A 16,304-nucleotide genomic window follows, 5' to 3' on the forward strand; every position below is an offset into this window, starting at 1 on the left:
ATCAATACTTTGGTGTACAAACTGCAGTGCTTTATCAATACGTTTCTGCATTGGGCTAATGCATATACCATGGCTGTTTGGGTGTTTACCACCGAGCTGTGGGCTAAGTAATAGTGATGGGCGTTCCGTTATTGACATGCGCTGCACGCAGTAGCCCAATCACAACAGACTGGGTCATCATCAGACCAATCACTGCAGTTTAGCATCACGCAAAGGAGGGGTTTGGAAAAATGAATCGTTGAGCAAACCGTTTGAGAGTCGTTGAGCAAAAAAGGAAAAAATAAATGGATATTATAAGACAATGAAAGTGTTTTTTAACCTTGCATGCATGTCAACCTGTTGTTGGGGACTCCCAAAACCAAAATATTATATGGAGAAAAATACTGGAATGTTTTCCTCAAAAACCTTAAAGGGTTAGTTCACCCAAAAATTTAAATTCTGTAATTGATTACTCACCCTCGTGTTGTTCCAAACCCGTAAGACCTTCGTTCATCTTCGGAACACAATTTAAGATAGTTTTGATTAAATCTGAGGGCTCTCTGACCCTCCCATAGACAGCAAGGTAACTACCACGTTCAAGGTCCAGAAAAGGCGCCGCCACACGCTCGCGATACTGTCGTGAACACACGTCCACAAGTGATGCAGTAGAGACGAAAATGTGGAATAAAGTCGTTATTTTTGTTTTATTTGCGCGAAAAAGTATTCTCGTAGCTTCGTAACTTTACAGTTGAACCACTGATGTCACACGGACTACTTTGTCGACTCCCAAAACCAAAATATGAACCTTTCATAACCCATAATAGGGGCACTTTAAGATAACAAGATTTGCCACCAGACTTAAAGAGATAGTTCACCCTAAAATGAAAATTGTCATTTACTCACCTTCATGTCGTTCCAAACCGGTTTCAGTTTCAAATCAGTTTTTTTCTTATGTTGAACAAAAAAGAAGATATTTTGAAGAATGCTGGTAATTATGCAACAGTTGATGGTCCCTATTTACTTGCGTAGTATTGTTTTCCCCTACTACGGAAGTCAATGGGGACCAACAACTGTTTGGTTTTTCAAAATATCTTCTTTTGTGTTCAGGTTTGGAACGACATGAGTTTGTGTAAATGACAATTTTCATTTTTGGGTGAACTATCTCTTTAAGAGTATATTTTGCAATTTCTTTTGAATATTAAACCTACAAGACAAATGGGATGTAGAAGAAATCACTATTAAATTTTTATGAAGGGTAGCACTTTAAACTTTTTTTTGTTGTTGTTGCAGAAGTTGATAAGTTCACAAGGAAACCACTCATTCCACTTCCACTTCCACTTATTTTATAAAAAATAAGGTAACAGAGCTTAGTCAAAATTTGAGATACAAAGTTTGAGTGCAGCATTTTTTTTTTTTTTAAAGGATACCTTTCTTCAGCAAGGACACATTAAATGGAGCAAAAGTGACAGTAAAACATTTATAATGTTACAAAATATTTTTAAATAGTTTTTGTTCTTCTGAAATTTCAAAAATCCTGGAAAAATGTATTATGGTTTCCACAAAAATATTAAGCAGCTCAAGAGTTAAAAAAAAAAGGTTTTTGAGCAACAAATCCGCATGATTTCTTTTCAAGCTGCTGAAAATTCAGCTTTTCCATCAGTAATTAATTACATTTTTAAATATATTAAAACAGGAAAGTTTTTAAAAATTGTAATATTTCACAATATTACAGTTTTTACTGTATTTGATCAAATAAATGCAGCCTTCATCTTGAGAATTCTTTTAAAAACATCAAAATGTACATCTGAATGGTAGCATAAGTTGCAATTACCTTTTTTTAACTTAAATGTATGTGCTGTACGTTAATAAAAAAAGGCACTGATGAATTTGAACAACCCAAATAGATTTAATTTTTCCAAAGGTGTTAAAAATCAGGTATATAACACGTGACAGCAGCCAATGTAAAATAATTCTGTAAACAATTAAACATCTTGCTATACAGCATTCCCTTCCATCCAATTACATGGAAAGCTTAAACACGGTTACCGACATGTCACCTGTTGGAAATGTTTGCCAACAACTCGGCGTTAGAAAAAGGGCAACAACTTCACAGTAGCAACTGAAACATTATTGACACCAGAAACACAAAGGAGAGTTGAAACTGAACATACACTGCTTACATACAACAATATCATGTTATGTCAAGTTTTTGGGTTGCAAAGAATAATTCAAGACTTTTGACTGCTTCGCTGCTCATCAATTCAAAGCATATTCACATTTTTGAATGAATTCAGTTCTCAGGTGAAAATTAAAACATTAATACAGTCAATAATCAGTCCTCCACTTTCAACCATCCTTTCTTATAGTCTAAGAGCAGCTCAAGATAGTACTGCCACTCGGGCTCACTATCATATTTGACTTCAAACACAGTTTTCAGTGGGTCTGTATGTGGCTCATGGATGCGCAGCACCACTCCTCTGTACCACACTTCTGTTTTGTCATTTTCCTCATACAAATGCCGAATCCTCTTTCCCACCAGGTCAGGATATCTGTTCTCCATGACCAGACGGGCAGACTGCACGGCGGAGCGCAGGACCCATCTGCGTCTGTGTTTTTTGGAGAGGAACGGATGGCTTTGAGAATACGAACTGAAGGAAAACTCCCTGTCCGTGCGGCATCCTTTGTGCTGGGATGATTTGTTTTTCTTTTTTCTGTAATGGTCGCTGTCTGTGCATCTGAACCTTGCCGGAGCTTCCAAAGAATCTGTGACCTTCTGGTAGCGGGTGACTCTACCCCCGTGACCCTTATTGTAGAAGACCTTCCTCAGCTTGAGGACCATGCTGGAGGGCCCTTTGGACAAGCCCTGAGATTCTGCTGAGCTGGATCTGCGGCTCTGAAAAGACATCAATGACGTGCTTTCCGTCTCTTCATCGGTGCTATCAGAGAAGTCATCAGAGGTCAAAGGTCGCCCCCAGGCAGAGTTCTCAGGCTCTTCATGGGTTTCATCTTCGATCTTTACCTCCACATGTGGTCCACTGTCATTGGAAGTCACAGGAGACACTTCCCATTCATCTCTCTCTAAGGAACTGACGACGCTCCACCTCGCCGGTTCCTCAGTGAACTCATCCTCTTGTGATGATGAACTGGTCTCCTCTAAAAATGTCCTCTTGGAGGAAATCTTTACTCTGCCTTTCTCTTTCTTTTTCTTTCTCTTCAGGCAAAATAGTTTTTCCAGCTTGTCCACACATGTGGTTTCTGGTGTGAGAGGTCTGGAGGACTCGAGGAAGAATTCTTCAGCGCCATTCACACGACCGGCTGATTCATCGGAGCTGTCCGTGTTCTCGCTCTTGAACGTTAAGCTGGTTTCTACTCCTGCAGAAAGAAGAGAATTGGAATTTAGTATCAGCATTTCTTGACCGATAAGTATTAAAGCTAGATTACAATTAAAGAACAATTTGTTATTATTATTAACCAGACTTAGAATGGATTAATGTTGACTAAAGCAGAATAGGCAAAGTTTATCATAAAAGTTATCATTTACTCAGCCTCATGTTATTCCAAAACGATATGCCTTTCTTTCTTCAACATATACACTAAATAAATATAAATATTATATATTATCTTTAAATATTCCAATATTCTTCAAAATATCTTTTTGGTTCCACAGAAGCAATAAAGTCATACAGGTTTGGAAGGACATAAAGGTGCGTAAATGACAGAATTGTAATTTCTGGGTGAACTATAGCATATTTAAAGATTGCATAGAATGATCATTTATTCAGCTTAATGATCTTATGAATGTCTAATGAAATTAGACAATCACTCAAAAATAGAATTACTCAAACAATGCAATCACAATTTCAATGCTAGCATAAGGCATGCTTTTAAAAATAATAGCAAATATTGAATCTCTTCAGACCACTTTCATGGACCATGGCGTTTTTTGTTTTATTTTTTTTGGAGCTCAACAGAAAAGGGCAGCCAGGATAATACATTTTGTGTTTCATAAAACATCACAGCCTGAATAAATGATTAAATAAATGTCATTTTTTTGGGGTCAATTAATTAGATTTTTGGCTGCTGTCTGAATTTTGAAAATGTTACAGAGTAAAATGTTGAAATTTAAAAAAAAGCGTCTAAAGATCCTGTTTCCAGTGTGAACGCAACCTTATGATACCTCCAAATGCTTTTAGAAACATTTGTGTGGTAACATGACAGTAGCATCAATAAAATGTGATCGAACTGGTTACTAATAATAGAAGAGATATTACCTAACCATGCCAATAAGAACAACAGACCTTTTGATGAAACATAATAGGCGATAGAGCAATTTTCAGAAGTGTCAGAAGTTATTTAAAAAGTGATAGAACACTGCAGAAAGAGCTGGAAACAAAGAAAAATAAAATAATAAGGATGTCTTAAGAAAAAAAATCTGCTGCACCTTTAACAAAGTGTGAGTTAACGAAGTTAAATGTTCAAAAGATTAAAAAAAAAAAAAAAAACTAATTGAGTGCCGTAACTGATGACAGACAGCTGTCAAAATCTGGAGGACTGTAAATGGCACTGCAGGTGAGAAATGCAACGCCAGAGCATATGGCAACTCCTTCCATCCTCCACCCGCCTTAGCACACCTCCAAAAGCACACTAACTTCCTTCCCTGAAATGTATGCGTCTGAAACTGAAATATATCCAAAAGCATATCACTGTTCCGTTCCAGACAATATCTGATCAGAAACACACCTGCAACAAAACTGCACCAACAAGGAACTGTGACTGCATGAGCAGCTCAAAGATTTACAAAGCCCTCTCTACAACAGTCAACAAAAACTATTTGTGATTGGAGAAGGAGTTTTGGGGACAAGGTAATAAGAAGGTACCTGGGCATTTTTTGGACACCATCTGTAGCAGTGGAATCTGCAAAAACAAATGTGTATCAAATCAAAAAAAGTATGACAAAAGTATGAAAAACAAAAAAAACAAAAAAAACAAACCAAAACATGAACATTAAGACTACAGGTATGCACCATGTATGTATGGCTGATCTTAATAGAAAAAGTAATTCAAATAAACATACAATATCAAAATAATTAAAATAACTGGCCTTCCAAAATCAAATAGGCTTTTATATTAAATAATATGAAATTTATAACTTTTAACATATATATATATAGGCTACACATACACAATTCTTTTTGGGATCTAAGACTAAACCTTAATATTAGGGACTGTATAACATTAAGTTTTCTATCTAAAGAATAAGATCTCAGCCAGAATATGTTGTACAATATCCATGTTGTACTAAAATCCAACAGATAACACAATAGTTCTGCTTACTTTAGAAAATTAAGATTACTAAAATTATAACACAAAGTTTCAGTATGCACATTCATCCTTCTAAGTACTATGAAAGTTATTATGCTATTTAACCCCAAATGCACTGAACATGGAAAATAATAAGCTTGTAAAATGTCTTCTGTCCTTGTGACTGCTTATTTTAAAAGAAACCACTTACAAAAAAATGGAACCACAAGTCTGACACTTATGAGTGTTTTCTTGAAATGAATATGCCACAGTAATGTTTCAAGCAACAAAGATAAAAGTACCATCATCACCATAGTACGTCAAGCCCAAAAATAAGAAATTATTTAATAACTAAATTGTATTAGGGGTGCCAAAATGTTTTAAGAATGCAACAATATAAAAATACTACTACTAGATACTAAATAATATTTCACATAATTTTTCAAGTTATGGCCAACAACTGATACATGGTTGATATTACCATTCTGTACTATTTTGTCTATATTTAAACTATTTTAAAAACTAAAATCAATTATTTTAAACGCTACAGGAGAATTTACCACCACAACAGTATAATTTACAATATGAAAAATTCCTAGAGAGTACATTTAACAGTGTGATTACATTTGATTGATTAACTTCAGGTTAATGTTAGTTAGTGACAAAGATAATCTAAATGTAAAAACGGGAACTAGTTTTTTCCATTTAATTATCTAATTCAATATCATGATATCGACTAATACATTAAATTAAAAAAAATCTCTGATATCGGCCATTAACTGATACAATACAAATATCAAGTTAAAATTTTCACACAGCAGTTCAACACTTATCGAGTACTATGCTAATAATAATCAATCATCCAGCACTCACCAAGGAACTTGCAGACATTGGCATGGTAGAGAAGGTTAAGGACATCAGGGTATATATCTGGAAGATGTTTAAGGGACAGAAGTCTTCTTAGTTTGGAAGAGAAGGCCTTTCTGTGGAGCTGAATCAGCTGCCTCTCCTCTGTGAGGGTGGTGGGCCTGAGCTCCACCCGATGCTCCTGCAGGACCTGGTCTATGAATGCGCCTTGAACCTGAGGAAACAGCACCTCTTTGACCACCAACATGGGAACGAACACCGCACCGGCCCTCATGACATGAGGAAAGGGACATTCGCGGCTTTCAACATACTTTTGAAGTTGGAAGACCACCTTTTTAAGAGCCACCTCCATCTCATCACCTTTTAGCCATACTTCCCTCATTTTCGAGCCCAAGAGACAAGACACCTTCTGATCTTTGCCTGATTCTCGAAGGTCCAGTCTGCATAACCAGTCCCTGAGCTCCTGACATGGGGTTCGATTAACGCAGCAGTATAGGAGTCTACAGAGAGACTGATGAAGCTCCATAAACTGATGACGGGCATGTTTGCTGCTACTTATAATTGGCTTGGCCTCCAGTGGAGACTGAGGAACCTCAACAGGTTGGGTTACTGGAGCTTTCAGGACCTCAGGGATGACTATTTTAAAATTGGCCAATTTCAGGCAATGAGGTGGGATTTTAGTGAGGGAGAATTTAGTCAACGGAGGAGGCAATGGAGGTGTTGAGGGCAACGTAGGAACTGGAAAGTAGTCCATGTTGTCTTTCACAGCAATCTCAGACTTGCATGTGGCTAAAGATTCAGACTTTTCTACTAAGAAAGGATTGCTTTCTTCTTCAAAGTCACTCTTTACTACAACATGACAAGGAAGAGAGTCAGATGTACTCGTGTCTGGCTCCCCTTGCTCTTCTTTGACCTCAGAACTGTCCGCCTGATGATTCATCTCCTCAGCAATGCTTAGTTTCATTTCCGACTGACAAGCCGCTTCATCTGGATCCAATTTTTCTTTTTTGATCTTTACAATCTCTGGCATTTCAACTGGACCGTCACTGTTAGCTGGTGACATTTGGGTGTCTTGTTTCAAGCTGAGGTCACTTTCACCTGAATTTGGTTCTAGATCACAGTTTTGAATTTCCGGCTCTTGTTTAAGCAATGTCGCCTCAGGCTGTGGCTTTGAACTTTTTGAATTCCCTCGTGAAGACAACATGCCTGTAGCTTCGAAATAAACTTTATAAGGAGCCAAGCTAAAAACTTTATTAATAACTGGCATGGGTGGGGAGGACGGTGACTGAGGCTCATTATCTGACAACTCATGGGCTGAGTCAATCTTTTGCCTTTTACTGGCCATGTCCGTTTCAAGTTCCTCTCTGGGCCTTTTAGCTAATACATCTTTCTCAGGTGGATCTGAAACACAATGCCTTATCTTAAGTACATCTTCACGGGACTTTGTGGGAAATTCTTTGGAACTGCCTACAAGAAAGCCAGTTTCAGACATCTCTGAGTATTCAAGGGTAGTGGTGTTACTGAGACGTCTGTAGTGGGCCGGTAAAGGATGGAAAGCCCCAGTGGTTCCAGACTGTTTGGAAAGCTCCCAAGGGGAGTCAGGTGTCTGCACCCTTCGTATGGAGAAATCAAGTGGTCGCTCTGATTGATGCACTGAGAAAGGTGGGTGTGGCCTATCATGCATGGGTGCTTGGTTACTATTAAAATGCACCCTATACGAATGATAAGTAGGGTATTTTGGGATTATCGGATGGTGTGGGGGTACAACAGAGCAGGACGGTGACATCAAGTCAGCTTGAGGGGAATGGAACTGACCCATGTGATGATGCTGACCATGCTCATCTGTAATAACATTGGGATCGGCTTGGTAAGCCTCATGGTGACTCTGAGGGTAATAGACAGTGGGACATGGAGGCATTGGTGTGTATTTAGATATGTGAGGATGGTCCTGATATACTTTTGAAGGAACTCCACGGTGTGCCAATGTCCTTGGGTCATAAGTGTGGGGAAGACCCTTGTATATCTGTGGGGGAATTGGGGCACGCTGGCAGTACTCTGGTGTGGAACCAATAAATTGATGTGCAGTGTTGTAAGTATAGCTTGGTTGCATTAAAGAAAGTGACCTCCTGGGTTCGTTTGATCTAATACCATGGTAAATCTCAGTCTTTCCATCTTTTATACCCTCCGTGCCATGCTCGAACTGCAAAACCCTCTGTTGCGCAAATGCCTCCTGGCCCTTTTTATGCAGGTAAGCCAGGCGGCTGAAATGAGCAGCCCATTCGTCGTCATATATGCGAGGGGACATCCTTTGTGGTCCATGTTCCACACCGTAGTGCCCTGCGGTGCATCCACGCTCAGTACAGCAGGAGCTATGACCATATACCGGTTTTGGAATAGCCAACCCAACACAGCTTTCTGCATCTGATCCTCCAGTGTGACCCTTGGGAACTGCCACTGGAGAGATGACTCCAGCCACCCTGGGACTGTGCTGTCTGGGACTGCTAGCATAATAGGCCAACCTTTGCTTGGCTGCCAACTCTTGCTGTACAGCACAGCGTCCACCACCAGCATCTACAGGGAAGGACACTTTATCAGGCCTGTAAACGGTTGGAACTGGAATTGAACCCTCGGTGGCCGATAAGTGAATCCCCGGGCTCGGCCCATTTCTCACGCAGGTTTTTGAAGGGCCCCATGGAGAAGGAAAGTCAAGTGCGTCTTGTCCACCAAGAGTGTATGGGAAATAAGCTCTGCTGATTGGCAAAGCTTTGTCATGGGAATAGTGTGGTAGGCTGTCAGCTTTAGGGAGCCCCGTGGGGGCTACAGTGCCCATGGCACCTTCCATATTACTTTGAACTAGAGGGTCGATGCAGCTCCGTCCCTGCTTACTGCTCATCTTGGACTCCCGACTCTGGCTTGACCCAGCTAAATCAGAGCTATACAAGAAAATAGGAACAAAACAGTTCTTGAGTGTATATGTTAAGGTTATTAGAGTTATCAATGCTGTACAATCATTTGAATGAAATATTAATACAAACAGTCACTCAGCTTCACCTCTGTGGTTTATTTATCTACTTGGCAATACCTTCCTTTCTGTGGTTTTGTCAAAACACAGTCGCCTGACTTTACAGTTCTTTATTCTATTTCCACAAATATCATGTGACAGGTTCCTTCAAACCTTAGGAAGACATGTGTGAGCGGTAACCACAACAAGAAAAAAGCTGGCACTTTTCTGCTTCACAACAGGGGGTGCACCTTACTTCCTTTGCGTGCAAGAGCATCTTGCAGTTTGGCAAAATACAGTTAATCAGGTCAAGTTAATCAGGTGTGAATACGTACAAATGTTCCAACTGTCACATGCATTTTGAATTCAGGTAGGACAGAGGAAAATACTAAAAAAGATAATATGTATATAATTTATTATACACACACACTCACATATGTTTAATCTTTTTTTTTCCAATCAACTACTCTTACTGGACTTTTACTATTAACAATATGGTATTGTATTTCAATTATGCATTTTGATATACATTTGTACATATCTTAAAGTTTTCTTTACACATCTTTATATTTTTATAAATATAAAAAGTTATATAAAATGAAACGCTTATTAATTGTACATTTTTATAAAACTCAATCTATACACCATTTTAAAGGTGTTCACATAGAGGAGAGGTGTACCCATTCCCTCCGGTGATGTTCCCTAATGAGCAAAGAGAGCATAATGATGCTCACAGGAGGGCAACACTAGGCAGTGACAGTGGCAGTGAAGGTGGATTTAAGTGGTTTATCAGTGGTGAAGACAGCCAGTCCCCAGATGAGGCGACCCAGAGGTATAAAAGTGATGAAACAACCCCCAACATCTTTCAGCATACTGTGGGCTGCGTGTCAAAACCTAATGACCTGCCTTCCTAGTCAGCAGCATCATAGACGCATGGGACATTTGGAACGCGCCCAAAATGCCCAAATATGCTGCACGTGCCTATGATGCCATTTCAACACAGAAGCGTCATGTCTGTTAAAAACCAAAACTTCTTAACAGTTATCAAAAGTATACATTAACATTATACAGCGTGACGCACACATCGTTATTACACGATGATAAATTGAGGACAATACCCTATTGTGTGCGCGAAGCGAACACGCAAATTCACTAATGCAAATCTGCGTTAAGAAAGGAGACCATTTGGGGGACGTTTCGAGTATTTTGGTTAACTTCCGTCAACATTAACCTTAGCTAAATATGTCTATAACACACTTCTATATACTGTGGTAAAACCAAAGCGACAAAGCCTCCCGAGCACGAGATATCGTAATTCAACATACATTTGAATAAACTATGTAAACAATGTAAAAACTGTGTTTTTAACATAGTACACAGCTGTTACTGAAACGTGGTACTCCAACGACAAACTTTAAACCCGTGCCAAATACAGTTGTCAACTTTCATCTCGTTTATGTTTTACTAATCATCCCTAAAACAACTTTTGTTTATGCAGGAACACTCACCTCACGCACTGAGATTCCTATCCGACCGCACCAATCCATGACAACTGAAATACCCCCAAAGTATAACCCAAACAGTCTGGAAGCGGATGAAGTATTGTAGTAGAGAGTAGAGAGACATCCTTTAACGCCTCTGCTTATTTTCCGAAAGGTTATTTCAGACTGCCAGTCGAAGTATGTCGGTGGCAGCACGTCTAGCCAATCGGGGGGGCTACAATTGAAAAGAGGGCGGGGCTTCAACGCACAGGCGGCAGCAGTTAAACCAAGCGTGAGAGGTACATTCGTTACATGAACATGAAACATTTGAACTTAAACGAATAACGTTTTAATCCGTATGGTACAGTATAGTATATTTTATTATGTAGAAAAGCCTGGAAACAGTATGAATGAAATCAGGAAATTTATCTCATTTAGTCTTCAGGCCTCTATGATTTATAGCCTACTGCATGTTTCACTTCAGCAACTTTACTGCACCAGTCACCAAGTAGTACAATGATTTAAGTGAAGCACCCAACTGCACATTGTTTATACAGGTTGAAAAGAGATTTGGAAGTGTGTTTGTTAGATGATCTGCAGGAATCTCAGTTTTGTTGTTTTAACCAATAAAGTCTGACTTGGCTTCTAGACGAGATTCTTTTGAAAAAGAAGGATTTTCTTCACAAGTTGCACTTGCACTGAATAAAAGAAGCAGAGTTTTAGACAACATAGCCTAAATAATTTGATATTACAGAAAGTTAGGGGGTACTGAGGGGTCCCAACATCTGTGAAAAAAATCTTCCGTTTTACATTATATTAATTAAATCAGCATTTTTTTTTTCAGAACAGATCATATGATCAGCAAAACAAATTGAGTGCAAAGTGCAAATTTTAACTGGAAAATGAGCATTAATTTTTCAGAATGTCTTGGTATTCAGCGTCACACTTGGTTTTAACTCAACTCAACCTGATGACGATGTTCTCCAGCATGATTTGAGAATGATCCAAAGAGTATCTTGTGCTTCACTATATGCAAAAACATCTCACTGTCTGTACAAAGAAGTTCACATGATCAGTATCATAAGTTTGAACTGAAAAAAAATGCAGAATATTATTTCTTCTTTATTTATTTTAATTTAATACAAAAAATAAAATAATACAAAAATATATTTAAAAAAAATATTTGTTTTACATTATTTGAAATCCCAAATCTATCTTCCAGTTTTAAATAATAATAATAATCAGAGGCGGACAAAGTACACAACTGCATTACTTGACTGAAAGTACAGATACTACTGGTCAAATACTACTCCACTACAAGTGAAAGTTGTAAAGACAGGCTTTTACTTAAGTAAAAGTACGAAAGTACATGCTTTTAAAAGTACTTAAGTATCAAAAGTAAAAAGTAAATGCATTGTTTTATTGTCACATTGTATACTTACAATATCTTATGCCACTAATGCAACCTACTGAATACACGGATTAGCTTGTATTATCTTTGGAATTAAGAGCTTTTATGTTACCAAACCTATATAAATGGAACAACTGAATGAAGATAATCAACTTTATTTTTTATTTAATACTTAGTTACTGTCCACCTCTGATAATAATAAAAAAAATCTCTGATTGCTGTAGGCTAGATTTCTTGCTACACTGGGAAATATTGTAAAAGTGCTGCAGATTGATTGCTAGTAGTGCTGTCAAAAGATTAATCGCAATTAATCGCATCCAAAATAAAAGTTATTGTTTACATAATATGTGTGTGTGTACTGTGTTTATTTATTATGTATATATAAATACACACATTCAGTATATATTTTGAAAATATTTACATGTATATACATTTCTATATTTATATTATTATATTTTATATTATATAAAAATATATTTAATTAATATATAAACAACATATTTTTCTTAAATATATGCATGCATGTGTTTGTATTTATATACACATAATATACACAGTACACACTCATATATTATGTAAACAAAAACGTATGTTGGATGCGATTAATCGCGATTAATCGTTTGACAGCACTACTATTTAGTGATTTACAGTCACTACAATGGTGTAAATTAACATTGGTTTAACAGGAAACAGTGTACTAATTAAAAAATGTAGTTACTGCTATGAAACAGTGCCTTAACAGCCATGAGCTACAAACATATCCTGTGGGCCTATATGTGGTTTGTGATGCTTGAAAAGCCCATTCACCCATCTCTGTGTGGAAATATCACCAACTGTCAGTTTTTGAGCTGACATGAAAATCTCATGATAGCAAAACCTTGCCGTGGTTGCTCAGCTGAAAAAGGAAATGTACTTAGACAAACTGGACTCCTTTGTCAAGCTTCTCCAAGCCATTATGTCACTCATGGAGGAGTCAAAGTACAAGTCAGTATACTTGGGATTGACATAGAAACTCACCAACACCTCTGGCCATCACGTTTTGTCGTTTCTTCTTCTTTGCAAAATAATATCGAAAACACAGAGTTCCAGAAATAATAACTTTATTTCAACACTTATTTCCACGATTAACACTTTTTTCAACAACAGATGCAGAAACTGAACTTGTGTGACATGAGAGTTTGTGTGACAAATGTAGTGAAATGCCAAATCAGACTTTATTTGTAGAGAAAACAAAGCTGTGATGCCTGCAGAACATTGAACCATCACACTTGCAACTCGCGCCTACATACAGTTTTCAACTACAGCTCTCATTACAGGTGCTTTCCTCATTTTTTCTTCTTAGCATCTCCCCAGTTGATCTTAATCACGTTAGACACCATATTGAATTTTGCGTCGTAGTACTGTCATGAACACGTGTCGAATTCTGACACGGAAGAGAAGAAATTGTTGAATAAAGTCATATTTTTGCTTTCTTTGCGCACAAAAAGTATTCTCGTAGCTTCATAAAATTAAGGTCGAACCACTGATGTCACTATTTTAATATCCGTACTACGTTTCTGGCCTTGAACATGGTAGTTGCAGGGCCAGAAAGCTCTCAGATTTCATCAAAAAATATCTTAATTTGTGTTCCGAAGATAAACAAAGGTCTTACGAGTTTGGAACGACATGAGTCTGGTTTCATTCCTGTCAAAAATTAAATATGGCGCTACCCTGAGTAAGATCTATACTTTTGCCACAGTTACTTCATTAATCTGCTAGCTTGGTTTTAATAGTGGCAATCCGCCAATCAGATAAAAAAATCATGCTTTCAACAAAATATGGAATATACTGTACTTGTATAATACCTTAATTCCGTTAGAGACTGGTACATGTAAAACATTGATAAACATTTAGTAAATAGTGGACGTATAATGTCCTGGCCTACACTGGCTCTACAGTGTAATACATAAGTAATAATAAAAGCACACCATATGAGTAATCTATTTAGTGTGTGGAATTATAATTATAAACCAATAATAAGTAATAATAATCTTTCCTCCGTTGTATCCTCCTCTCTTCCCTCACCTACCCATTTCTCATCTCTGGATGTGAATGCAGCAACTGACACTTTATGCTCTACTTTAACCTCTTGTAAAACCCATCTCTTTCGAAGCTACTCGACTTCATCATAAAAAAAACAAACAAAAAAAACAAAACAATCTCTCTCTTTATTTATTCCTTCTCTTTCTAGCTTGTACTTATTTGAACAATGTCTAAGAACTTGGTATTACAACCACTTCCTGTGTCTGTTTGCCTCTTTAAGAAGAATCGCTTTATGTATCCCCCAATTGTAAGTCGCTTTGGATAAAAGCGTCTGCTAAATGACTAAATGTAAATGTAAATGTAAGTATGAAGGGCTGTGTTTGTTTGGATATTCCATTCCGTTTAAGGCAGTCTTTTAGTCTAACTGGTAATGCAGATATGTTATGCATTAAGTTTATTTACTCTGAGGCTTGTATGGAATGGTGACTAACCTCATGACATTATATCTGATGTTATATCTGCTCTGCCGGATTTGTGTTTGTTCAATAAACTACTGTTAGTGCAAAAATCAATATTGAGAAGAAAAGAAAAATGCAGAGGAATACATTAGTGGCAGAACAAAGCAGATGATGCAACACGCTCTAACAGGTCTTTGTGTTTCATCTTAGAAGTGATCTAAAAACACATTTATACTCTTCTGAACACTGGTATCCTTCCACATTTCTGTGTAGAGGAATGTAATACTTTGAGGCTTACTGCTCATGTTTTCCTTCACAAAGTTACTGAGTTGCAACCAGCCCCTTCCTTCACCCCCTGTTAGGACTCACAACAGTGCTGATAGGTAGTTCAAACATTGCAGACGGGAATGATAATACTGTTTCAATGTTTACACTGAAGGGTTCTCGCTTATCGGGAAGTTGGTGTAGCTAGAGAAAAAAGGGGAGGTTTATGTTCATCTACAGTCAAACTGATTGGAGTATGAAATGTAATAGTCATTCTTATTAAAAATGCACAAAAGTATATTATAGTGTGTCTGTGTGTGTGCATTGGATAAACCATGTTTTGTATAAAAAAAATAACATAAAAACAAAGAAATGTTGCGCATCCATCGCTTTAAAAGAACTCGCTATACTCTGCTAAAATGTGGGTATAGAGGAATCCAGAAAATTGTGAAAGTGCATTGTCACATTAATTTTATAATACTGCTGTTGTTTTGTGCTTTGAGCTTTAATTTTTTCTTAAACATATGCTTTAAAATATGTTACACTCTCAGAAATAAAGGTACAATAGCTGTCGCTGGAGTGGAAAGCGGTATGTACTCTTTAGGTACTATGTAACTTTGAGGTACTAATATGCACCTAATAGGGGTAAATAAGGTACAAAGGTTTACCTTCTGAAAGGGTACTGCCCCAGTGACAGCTTTTATAAAAAAAAAATTCTGAGAGTGTAGCCTTATTTTTGACTTTTGGAAAGTTACAGTTGAATACATTACAATCTAACAAGTATTCTCTCATAAAGGGACAGATCACACCAAAATGAAACTTCTGTCATCATTTAGTCAAACTCATGTATTTACAAACATTTATGACTTTCTTTCTTCTGTGGAACACAATATATGATACTGAAAAATGTTTTAACTGTTTTATGTCCGTGCAATGAAAGGCAATGAGGTCCAAAGCAGTTTTGACTTTCATTGTAAGGATAATTCTTAAGGGTACAAAATGTTTTCTGAAGAATTATATCATGAATTGCTAATAGGTTTATGCACTTCCAATCCAACTAGATATGTAAGAGATCTGCTGGAAATACCTGATTCTCACGATCCTTCAGAAAGATTCCAGCTATTTAAAAACAGAATTTGACATCTTTTAAAAATAAGAATAAGTGTATAAAATGTCACATCTTCAGTGATTGTAAGAGCTGATGGAAGGAACATTCCCTGCCTTTACTCAGTATGTTCCATTACCTCCTTGTCCTTGCAAAGGTCAAGAGCTTTGCTGTCAATATGCGTGCTAGTATCAAAGATATTGTATTATCTTTTATAATAAATGGTTAAGGGCAAACATACATGGCCAATAACTTCTGCATCGCTTCCTCTAATTATAGAAACCCTTATGAAAATTTCTCTCTAATCACAGAATGAGGTCTTAAGTATCTGACCCAGATAAGCAAAAGTAAATATTGCTTGGAAGGACAAAGTTGCTTTAATTCATCACATCACACACATAAATAAGGTACATCA

At 37.3% G+C, this 16,304-nt stretch overlaps 1 protein-coding gene across 1 annotated transcript; it reads right to left on the bottom strand.

The window, feature by feature from the left end:
• Nucleotides 1-1,801: 1,801 nt before the first annotated feature.
• Nucleotides 1,802-13,073, bottom strand: LOC107686336 (uncharacterized). Its single transcript, XM_016483303.1, has 4 exons — nucleotides 13,058-13,073; nucleotides 9,829-9,850; nucleotides 6,154-9,080; nucleotides 1,802-3,351 (listed from the first exon to the last, which is right to left on the bottom strand). Exons 1-4 carry the CDS (start codon nucleotides 13,071-13,073, stop codon nucleotides 2,312-2,314), a joined length of 4,005 nt encoding a protein of 1,334 aa, XP_016338789.1. The 3' UTR covers nucleotides 1,802-2,311.
• Nucleotides 13,074-16,304: the final 3,231 nt, after the last annotated feature.

The sequence above is a fragment of the Sinocyclocheilus anshuiensis genome, unplaced genomic scaffold (genome assembly GCF_001515605.1).
Source record: "Sinocyclocheilus anshuiensis isolate Anshui unplaced genomic scaffold, SAMN03320099.WGS_v1.1 scaffold481, whole genome shotgun sequence".
NCBI classification, from domain to species: Eukaryota; Metazoa; Chordata; class Actinopteri; order Cypriniformes; family Cyprinidae; genus Sinocyclocheilus; species Sinocyclocheilus anshuiensis.

Bases quoted from the DNA above. Each gene is read 5' to 3' on its own strand.
- LOC107686336 (XM_016483303.1), bottom strand. The intron at 9,081-9,828 runs GTACACCTCTCC...TTTCTTGTATAG, and splicing joins AACATCACCGGAGGGAATGG to CTCTGATTTAGCTGGGTCAA. The intron at 3,352-6,153 runs GTGAGTGCTGGA...TTCTTTCTGCAG, and splicing joins CAATGTCTGCAAGTTCCTTG to GAGTAGAAACCAGCTTAACG.